The sequence below is a fragment of the Lasioglossum baleicum genome, chromosome 10 (assembly GCF_051020765.1).
Source record: "Lasioglossum baleicum chromosome 10, iyLasBale1, whole genome shotgun sequence".
NCBI classification, from domain to species: Eukaryota; Metazoa; Arthropoda; class Insecta; order Hymenoptera; family Halictidae; genus Lasioglossum; species Lasioglossum baleicum.
This window is the reverse complement of record NC_134938.1, coordinates 10,352,776-10,363,531: the sequence shown is the minus strand read 5'-3', so window position 1 is coordinate 10,363,531 and position 10,756 is coordinate 10,352,776. Positions and strand designations below refer to the sequence as shown.

At 41.8% G+C, this 10,756-nt stretch overlaps 2 protein-coding genes across 3 annotated transcripts in view; both read right to left on the bottom strand.

Moving 5' to 3' along the window:
- Positions 1 to 521: 521 nt before the first annotated feature.
- The window catches only part of LOC143212658 (paramyosin, long form), a 22,628-nt gene continuing 12,393 nt past the window's right edge, over positions 522 to 10,756 (bottom strand). Inside the window, exons 11-16 of the mRNA XM_076431641.1 lie at positions 10,240 to 10,352; positions 3,550 to 3,745; positions 3,338 to 3,466; positions 2,833 to 3,204; positions 1,747 to 2,205; positions 522 to 1,196 (exon numbers count right to left, since the gene is read on the bottom strand). Coding sequence (XP_076287756.1) covers positions 1,813 to 2,205; positions 2,833 to 3,204; positions 3,338 to 3,466; positions 3,550 to 3,745; positions 10,240 to 10,352 — 1,203 coding nt within the window. The 3' untranslated portion in view covers positions 522 to 1,196; positions 1,747 to 1,812. The remainder of the gene's footprint in view (positions 1,197 to 1,746; positions 2,206 to 2,832; positions 3,205 to 3,337; positions 3,467 to 3,549; positions 3,746 to 10,239; positions 10,353 to 10,756) is intronic.
- LOC143212659 (paramyosin, short form) lies at positions 3,752 to 10,232 on the bottom strand. Of its 2 annotated transcripts, XM_076431643.1 has the most exons (3): positions 8,838 to 10,232; positions 8,042 to 8,720; positions 3,752 to 5,553 (listed from the first exon to the last, which is right to left on the bottom strand). In XM_076431643.1, the coding sequence occupies exons 2-3, from the start codon at positions 8,363 to 8,365 to the stop codon at positions 4,993 to 4,995; spliced, it is 885 nt and encodes a 294-aa protein (XP_076287758.1). In that variant the 5' UTR covers positions 8,366 to 8,720; positions 8,838 to 10,232; the 3' UTR covers positions 3,752 to 4,992. The 2 variants fall into 2 exon arrangements, with proteins under 2 accessions (XP_076287758.1, XP_076287757.1); XM_076431642.1 differs by having other exon boundaries at positions 8,042 to 10,232.

Genomic DNA, 10,756 nt, shown 5'->3' with positions numbered 1-10,756 from the left:
TGTAGCTCGCTCGCCTTGCGAGCTCGCGAGAGGGTTAGTGGTACGCATTTTATTTGGTGTGTGAATGTTTATAATGTCGATAATGCAAACAGACGTCGATAATGTAAATTTCTATTGAAATATTGATTAAAAGCTACGACGTTCGTTTTTTTGTTGTATTGAAATATAATTCTAAAAGCACTTTTAGTTTTTCCCGAACTTTACATTTTTCCGTGATACTTTTCCAATTGTTCTTATCGTATAACCTAGTTCGGACTAATACGAACATTTAAAAAAAGAATTAGCCAAATCGGTCCAGCCGTTCTCAAGTAATGCGCTTACCAACGAACAGCATTTGATTTTTATTTATATAAATTACTGAAGCTGTAAGAATGCACTAATGGAAAATGATGTATTAAAGTTCCTCGGTAAAGACCTTGAGGACCATCTCAATTACATACTTAAATACATAATTATAATTACATAATTGGTACATTATCTTGTACCAACAAGATTGGAGTAAGGAAATATAGTTCACGGAATTCGTACGTACGTGTTTCAGTTTATTTATTAAATTAAAGTTGACACAGGTTATTGTGTATGTCGTACAGTGAGAGCTGTGTGTATGGGCAATAGTACCTATCTATGTATATAATAATAGAAGTAGAATTAAAGTTAATCCATTTAAATACAAGTGCGACACGCGCGATCAGAAGGCGTAAGGTGCAGTTCTACATCTCGAGTCTCTCATTCATATTTTTCTTTGTTCTCTCAAATCTTATGTTTCTCTCCTTACGCGTCATGATATGCACAATACAATAGAAGGAAAATAGAAGAAAATTTTCATTGTTTTACAGTTGCGTACATATTACATATGCGTTATCGTTTAGCTTTTTCTTTTGAAATGTTCTTCGAATAGTGACGATGATTTTTCTCGATGAATCTTTTTTTCTTGTCTTCGCGATTGATTTGCCTTTGCTTTCTTTTCTTGGTTGCTTTAAAGTCGTTGTGACGGGTACCGTGTCTCGTTGGCCATGTATTCGAATTTACGACGGGTCGTTGGGCGCTGTCACGGGTGAATAATGATGTGATCTAGTTTCCTTAATCATCTAGCTTCGCGGTGTTCGCGGTGCGGCCCGTTGGAAACTCTTTCCGGCCCTTCTGACTGATGATGATGTATCTGGGCTCTTCCTTTTTTTCGTCGTTTCACATTGCGCCTGAAATTCAAAAACACTATCAATATTTTATTCGCATCATTCCTCTGCTCGAGTCTGTTGAGCTTTGAAGTAACTTTCTAATTGAAATCAGAAAAGCTCAATATAATCTGACCTCAAGACAACAGTGTTCTCAAATTCTTGTGATATTTTTACTGTTTTACGTTTCAACGACACATTTTTGTTCTAGTAAATTTCAAATAAAACACTTAAAATAGTAGGGAGTTGTTGGCAACAAAATTGAAGAATAATTCGGAGTGCAAAGGGTTAAGTTAACCTTTAGATACCCGCGCTGGTGTAAAAAGTACACCAATACAATAATATATGTACTGTCCAGAGCACGAGAGAAAGCTAGTGGGAGGGGAACGGGGCAAGAGGAACGCAAAGGCAATCTGCTTTTCTCGTTCCCTGCCCGCTAGTTTTGTGTACTAAATACACTGCGCGGATAGTTACGTGAAAATTCAGGGCGCGGGTAGTTAAAGGTTAAACTGAGATAAGAGAGTATGCTGCCGATCGAATGGCCAGATAATATCGAGGGAAGGGTGGTGCTTACGTTTCTAAAGACGACGAGGTGGCGTTCGAAGTGGCAAAGGGTGGGGTGTCGATGACGGTGGCATTTTTACAGGTCAGACCTCGTCTCCTGGACGAGGTACACCTGGGAACCGGGCACGGTGGATGTGGTGACGAAGCTACGGTGTTTCGCGCGGATCAGAGTCAAATTGCTCTCAGCGGTGTCAGCGCGGTCTTCTGCGGCTTCCAACTCTCTTTGGAATCGGCGGACCCTGGTCACGCTTTGCTGGGACATGCCCTCTTGTTCCTGGAGTTGTCTCTTGTAGATGCTCACTTTCTGGCTAGCCTTGTCCAGGGATTCTTGCAGCAGCGCGATGTTCTTCGAGTCTTCCTCGACCTGGATCATCACCTCCTTGATGTTGCGCTCCTTCTTGCGGAGGATCTTCACGGTCTCGGAGTGTCGGCGTTTCTCCTCGTCCAATTCCAATTCCAGATCGCGAATCTGTAAACGTTCAGGACGGTTTAGAATACTTAGTCAAGTAAAATTATTGTTGATCCTCGATCAGGCATGATTATATTACATTATTAAATCGTATCGGATAAAAGTGACGTTTGTACATGTCGAGCATGGGACAATTCTGTTAAACATGCTCCGAAACTTCTTGAGTCTCGTAGAGAATCTATTCATTATAATCTAAAATTTTGTAGGTATCTTTCTCGCTGCATTTCATTTAAACGAATGCATATATACAAGACAAACTTCATGTTATGATTTCTAAAAGTTTTTAAAAGATGCTAGAATATCAAATTCCACAGAATTTCATACGATTTTTATTCTATAAAGGCTATAAAGGCTACTATAGCACTGAAAATAAGATATTACTTGTCTCAAACAAACACAAAAATTGTATTCTGTGTTCTAAAAAGTCTTCCATACACTTTATCATATTTACGTAACACAGCTCCACATTAATGGACTGCCAACTTCATCAGAAGAAAAATTGCTGATCGAATAAGAGGAAATTGAAGTAAGTGGACTATTGAATCTGTCAGCTACACATTACAGAAGCGCGAATAGTTAACTGATTATAATTATTCAAGGGGTTCTATAACATCTTATGCGGCGTACCCTGGCTTCGAGTTTGCTGATGATGCGCTTGCCTCCGACGATAGCGTTGGCTTCAACTTCCTCCAATCTCACGGATAAGTTTTTCACTTCAATCTCAAGGGACTTCTTGATGGCCTCGATTTTCACGATGCGCTCTTGTTCCTCGTGGAGGATCTCCACGGTGTGCTTCAGCTCGTTCTGCACTCGTTGGTATCTCTCGTCGCTCACTCTCAGTTCCTTGGTAACTTCCTCGTAATCACCAGCCAAAGTTGACAATTCCTGCTCGATCTTGGCTTTCGACGAAGCAAGGTTCACGTTGATGGTGGTCAGTTCGTTGATGCGGCTAACCGACTCCTCGTAGTGCTGCTCGACGGTTCTCTTCGCACGAAGGGCCTATCGAAACACGTTCTTTTACTGTTCTGAATTACACCTATTCATTTTTGTCATAAATGTATGAAATCCACAAAAATCAATGTTCCTTTTGTTTAAAGTACCAGACCATTGTTTTTTGTCGACGAGCACTTACAGATTCGTAATTGCCGCGCACTTCCTCGAGCTCGGCAGTCAGCGATTGGAGGCGTCGTTGACTAATGCCCAGCTGGTCCAGGGTAACTTGCAGTTGGCGTTGCACCTCGTCGTAGTGGGCTTGCAGTTCCTGAAAATAATACGTGACAGTGACGTCTCGGATCATCTCGCTGCCAAAAGACACTTGTCAGAGCTAACTGGTGTTCTGCTTACGGTCAAGGTGAGCGATTGCTTCTTGATGGTCTTCTGTAAATCGATGTTGTTCTTGTTGGCAACGTCGAGCGTCAATTCCAACTCCGTGATCTGGATCTGCAGCTTCTTCTTCACGCGTTGCACCTCGGTCTTCAGCTTAGTCTCGGCCTCGACCACGCGGGCGTTCAGCTGCTCGATCTCGATGCTGGTCTGCTTGCTAATTTATTTCGTTTCATGCGAACACACCGAAACCGCGATCAGTTCTTTGCCGAGGTTTCCTTACCTCGAGTTGTTTCGTCTTTTCCAGGCAACGTACATTCCCAGGATCGGACGATCTGGGTTTGCTGTTAGTATTATTCTGTCAGAAACTTCTATTCTACTTCTGGACTGGCAATGGAGGTTCATTAAGACTTGAAACTTTTATGTCTCTATTCTAAGAAATTTTAGAGCGTTAATAAAATGTAGTCAAAGTCACGAAGACGACAGGAATGCCTCTAGGGAAGATACCTCATTGTTTGGTCTTTTCCAGGCAAGGTAAGGGGATTGTTTCAGACATTTCCAGGATCAGAGGATCTGGGTTTGCCGGTGGTATTATTCAATGGCAATGAAGGTTCATTAAGACTTGAAACTTTTATGTCTCTATTCTAAGAAATTTTAGAGCGTTAATAAAATGTAGTCAAAGTCACGTAGACGACAGGAAATGCCTCTAGGGAAGATACCTTATTGTTTGGTCTTTTCCAAGGTACAGGGATTGTTTCGGATACATTTTCAGGATCAGAGGATCTGGGTTTGCCGTTGGTATTATTCAATGGCAATGGAGGTTCATCGAGACTTGAAACTTTCATGTCTCCATTCCAGGAAATCTTTTATGTCTCTATTCTAGAGAATTGTAGTTCGTTAATCTACATATAGGGAAACGTAATCCGTCCAAAGTCACGACAGAAAATACTAACACATTAATAATACTCAACACAGATGTTAGCTGCCAAGAGGCAGCATAGAAGGTTTCACTGTTCGTCACAATAAATCGTGTGACGAATATATTTTGAAGATTTGTAACGGTGAAACGTTCTTTCGTTCGATACAGATTAGAGTTGTCGTGTGACATGTTACAATTGCATAAGGGAGGTGCTAAAACTAGCTTCGATGAAATGCTTCGATGATTTAAAAGGTCTAGACTCTAGGCCCCAGAGAGTACGAAATGACAGATGCTCTATCCGAAAGACATGAAAAATTTGTCGAAAGAGGAACCCGGGTGGAAACGCGATCGCGACAGCCACCTGTGTCGCTCAACGAACGGAAGCTCTTGGATCTACGTGTTCCCCGAGAATCAAACCAGTCGAGTTTAATATCCAAAGTCTCTTATTTATTGTTCATCCTCGCCGCTCCGTGTCACAAAGATCTTACCCACAGTAACTACATCGCTTATCTACAAAAGCATTCGCGCGTCCAATGGAAAGGTCCCTATCCCAGGCATCCGTACAACCGCGTTGGTCTCGCGGGGTGTCGGTACCTCTTGTCCATGTAATAGTTGGCGGATTTCTGCTCGTATCCTTTCAGTTCCTTGCTCAGGGAGTCTAACGGTGCGGTCAGCCTCGCCTCGTCGATATCGAGATATCTCGTGAGTTCTCGGGAGTGTCTCAGCTGCTCCCTGCCTTCCCAGATCGCTTGATCGAGCAGCTGTGACTTTCTGATGTCCGCGATCTCTTGGCTTTTGTTCAGGTTCCTCATAGCCTCCGCGCGGAGCTGCATCTCGATCGCTTTCGCGGATTTGCCGCGCAAACTTTTCGCCTGATCGAGGGTGGTTCGAGCCTCGGTCAACGCTTGCATGTCTCTCAAACACTGAAGATCGATCGCGGCCATTTCTCGCTGCAGTCTTCTAGCTTCGCTCCTAACGCGCGAACTCTCCAAGTACAAATTCCACGGACTCAATCTGACCGTCTCTAACCTCCCCGGTAGTACTTCTCTGGTCACGTGGCTCGCCTGCGCTGTCTTCGCCAAACTGAAGTCCGACCGATTCGCTACCTTCGAACGGAACACGAGCAGAGGTCAGAACGGGTTTCTCGAACGCGGATTGGCCGGCGCGCGCGCGGGGAAAGCTCTGCGGGAACCTGACTTTTCGCGAACACGATTCGCCGAGGGTCGAGAGAACTCTGTCGAGAACGGGTCGGATACGTCCGAGCTCAGACTAAACTTAGCCGCAGCGGTCCAGAATTCGAAAGTGGCCGACGCGAACCACTCGATCGACTCTCTCTCGAAAGACTGGCAAACGACTGCCAATCCGAGCTACCAAGCTACCAGCATCCCCGGACCAGCGCGATGGATTTTTCATCTGCATACGCGGTACGTCGCGATTTGGCAAACGTCAACCACGGGATCGGTTCTACGACGAATGGTCCGAATAATTGGCTGCCAACAGGGGTGCTGGTCCCGCTTCCGCGATATTTTTATTGTCCCCGTTCGCCGATCTCGGATAAAGCATGGCAGGTGGCCGATGTTATTAATAACAATCGCAGATAAGGAATTTCCGCTTTCCACGCGGACACCGAATTTACTCGCGGAAAGTTCGCGCTGGCAACCGAGACCGTGCAACTCGACCGTCTTAAATTTATCTTTAACGATAGTGGGGAGCTTGCGGGCCGAAAGCGGCCGCAATTCAATCGCGCGGTCTATAGAACACGATGCAATCACTTTTTCAGTCGATTTGCTCGCGCTGCTTCGTTGTCTCGGATGTCACTTTCTGTTACTCGCGGGCCAAAACGATTAAGTTCCAAATTACTTAAATGTTGTCATATTTCAAGAATATTTAAAGTAAATTTTCTTAGAAACTCTTTACAGGTTTCAGAATATCAACAAATTTCTTCGAGACTCTACATTTTGTTATTTATGTATTGTTTCATCAATCTTTTTGTATTGTTTGCTTCGCGGAGTTAATCGGTTTGGCAAATGCATGGTCCAAGCATTGGCACATTTACCAACAATGAAATGAACGATAATTTCTAGAAAATGATTAAATCTAAGAAAATTTTCGAGTTATAGACAATTTGTAAATTCAACACTTCAAATACTATTTGAACATTCGATTATTGAAACGTGTCATCAGATTTCCAAGATAATCACGAGACGCAGTTCTTTTCAATAATTGTTCATTTATGCTCAATACTGATAAATGTTTCAATATATTCATTTTAGACAATTTGTAAATTCAACACTTCGAATACTATTTGGATCTTTGCTTATTGAAACGTGTAATTAGATTTCCAAGATTTCCAAGATTTCATTTAAGCTCGGTACTGATAAATGTTTGAATATATTCATGGCCACTGCAAAAACCGAAGATCGAAAGATAATCACAAAATTCAATTATTTCGTCAACGAAGCTACAGTTTTGAATGCTTTCGCTATTTCGAAACCTGGTTTGTTGTTACTGTTTACGCACGTCATCGTTTATTTTCAACTATCGACAGGCTAGTAACGATGACTTTCGGTGAAATACGTCAGGCAAGCACAGAGATTCTATTTTAAGTATGTCTGCCGCAGCATTGGTAATTCAAAGATTTATTCGCTTGTCATAACAGAGTCACAAATCTTGTTAATCAATGTAAAATTTTGCAATTGAAAATACCTTCGATGTCATCTTTCTTCTTGAATACTGTCTTATCAATTAGCGAGTAACGTGGCAAGGTAAGTACCAGTATACGAAGTGAAACAGACGACCTTCGTACATTTTCAATACATTTTTTAGTGATCTTTGTCATATTTCCTCCATTAGAAAGCCTTCAAAAACTTCTGATCTTGATATTTTATTAAAGCATGACTTTGTCTCTTCGTCTCTCAATTTTGTTTATTAAAAAACAATAACACATTTGTATACTAAAAATTTAAAATTTAAAATGAACCTCATTTTATCCCTGACTGATCTGATTTTGCCTCCCTTGAATCTTCCCATAAAAATATAAAGTTCTAGGAGAACACAGAAAATTTTCTCTACTAAAGAACCTTAATAAATTCGCGTACTAGAGATTTAATTAGAATTTAAAATTAACTTCATTTTATCCCTGACTTGATCCGACATTGTTTCCCAAAATATAAAGTTTTAGGAGTTGCTTTCAGAAACACAGACGAATTTCTTCATTAAAAACACTAACAAACTTGTATACTAGAGATATCTAAATGAACTTCATTCCATCCTTGACATGATCTGATGTTGTCTCCCTTAAATCTTCCCATAAAAATACAATTTCCAAACCGATTGTCAGTTCCCAGTGACCATGACATCTCCGATTGGAACGATCCCTAAAGCTCTAGCTGAAGTGCAGTGCAAAGGCGCCACGAGGGCATGCATCTTCGACCTAACCCAGGTGCAGGGCGTAGCAACGCCTTCCGCGGCACCAAATTTAGAAACCGAAAAGGTCAGGCAGTCGTCAAGTTGAACGGCGCCTAATAAAATGGGCCGTCCGCGTTTCCCGCGCTTGCTTCATCCCGCTCGCGACCAGCATTTGTTTATTCGTACCTTGAACTGGGACAGGTGCTCCCTGGCCTGATCTTCTGCGTCGATCGCGAGTTGGATCAGCTCTCGCCTCGAGTATGGTTCCACTGGCTTCTCTCCCCATAGAAGTATGCCATCGGACCAGGGCAATTCCGGAAGCTCTGTTCTCGATGTGCTTCGATAATCGCGATAAGGCAACGTCGACGATCTTCCTCTTCTATCTATGTAATCGATCATCGGTTGATAGAAGTTGATTCCGTATTTGTAATTCGTTTCGTAGATATAAGTGGGCCAGTGTTTCCACCTTGGCTCCGAGGGGATGTACATAGGAGGCAGTACGCCTGCCATTTTGACACTGTTTTATTCTGGTTCTGAACCAGGAGGATCCTCTTCCTACGGAAGGAAGAGATCAACTTGACTCCTTTCTCTCTGATCTTCTTCTTGCGATCTCTCACGGTTTTTTCGTTTACTTCACGACGAGGATTCTGACTTGAGGACTGACCGACACCGTTGTATCTCTTTCGATTCTAGGCAGGGTATTTTTCTTTGCGAGATTCGGAACTGTTCTTCTTCAACAGGTATTGAGATTCGATCAAAATCATGGATCTTAAACCTTATTCTAGGTTAAATGGTTTCGTAAACGTCGATCCCGATGATTTTTCTTTCGTTCGTCTGTGTTGCTAATTCGTTATCCAACCTTTACCTTGAAGAGAAATTATTATTTGTTTTCAGAAGTTGAGAGTTCGAGGATTGCTGGTTTTTGTAAACTGCGTGGAACCGGTGTTCGCTGGGAGAAAGAGTTTGACACTTTGCTACTTACGAATTTCTCATAGTCGGATGATCGGAGGTGTGACACTTGCAATGGAACGGTCACGAAAAATTGGGCCGACCGAGTGCGGTGGTATCTTTTGTAGCTTTTTCTTACGGTTGCCACATTGAGGACGGCCAATCAGCACCTCTCGGTAATAATTGGATCGCGGTTGATCGATTTTATTAATAGACGCTTCGTCTGCTGCGCGTGCATCAGCATCACGCGATATTTAATCATGACTCAAGACGTGTCATACATTTGACGAGTGCTTTCAATGTTTGAAGCATTTGTCTCTTATACGTCTGTCTGTCTTCATGACATTCTTCATTTCTTATAACATTTCCATGATCAATTCTCTTCTCCATCATTCAAGTTGTTTAACAACTTCTATTTTCCCTTTTGCAGTCGATTTACATGTTCACAGAATTTTCATGAATATTCCTCTTCTGAAAATTTACGTATTTATAAACATAATACGTTAATTGTCTTCGCATAAAGGCTGTCTGTCTTCATGACATTCTTCATTTCTTTCCCAGCATCATTCAAGTTGTTTAACAACTTCTACTTTCCCTTTTGCATTCGATTCACATGTTCATAGAATTTTCATGAATATTCCTCTTCTGAAAATTTACGCATTTATAAACATAACATGTTGATTGTCCTCGCATAACTTCCACAGATTATAGAGAGCAGAATGTCTGACCATAACGCGTGTATTCTATTTCCACAATTGTGTGACATTCATGTTTTCAAAGACAATAACAATACATCTTACTAATTATTCTGATTAATTGTCGCAGCCATTCTATGAATGACCTCTGATGAATCCTCAAAGTGAAACGATCATTAATTTCGTAGAATATCCATCATCTGAATCACCGATAAATAATAACAACAGAAATTACAAGTCGTTTCATCAGGATGTAAATTTTTTCTATGATTCATTCCGTTCGGAGTCCATTCACAGTGATATAATCGATATATCGACTGATCGGTGTTGCGTAGCGTCGCAGTTCGAAAGCCAATCTGCGCCAAACAAGAGTCATCGACGTGCTCGATCGTCATGTCGACGACGAGCTGATTCTGGCATCGCGCCACCGTTGTACATCTCGCGAATATAAATAAATAATTAGATCGCGACAGGATATTCCCTTGAACGTCTGATAGGTCGGAAAACACCTACGGTGATTAATCGATCGCGTTGATCGACGACAAAATTAAACGTGTTTTATTAATAGGCCGGCGTAACGCACGGTGGTTGTACCGGAAATAAAATCGATTGCATCATGGACCGTGAGCTACTCAAAATTCGTACTCTCTGTATCGACGACACTTTAGAAAAAACTTTGTAATTTGATAATTTATAATTTAGAAGAAACGTTTGCTAATTGTGTCGGGTTCTTGTACTCACCGGATGATTTCAATTTCTTCGTCCTTCTCGCTGATACGACGCTCGTAATCGTGACGCATTTGAGTCAGTTCGGCAGACAATCTCTGTGCACGTTGCTCCTCGATCTTACGGCCCTGAAATTGATATATTGCATCAAGTATTTACTGCAATTTATGGAACTTGAAGGAAAGTTTCCCTTGCGTTTCTGTTTTCCAACCTATTCCAACCTCTTTCAAGCAGAGAAGTTGATTTTAGCGAGGGTAGTAGAACACTTAGATCAAGAACAGAACGTTTATATAGATATTTTAAGGGGATAGACTCGTTTCTAGGATTACAAGGGTGTGGGAGGCACCTTTTCATTTATCGATAATGCAAAGAGGGAGTTTTTCAGAGTTCAAAAGCGCTAGATAAAAGATCAATCTAGTCCTATTTTTACGTTTTGCATTATTCGACAGCGTAATTTGTATTATTCGGAAGCATATAGCTGCACATGCAGCTATTTTCATAAAGCTGCGACAGCTACATGCTGCCGAATAAT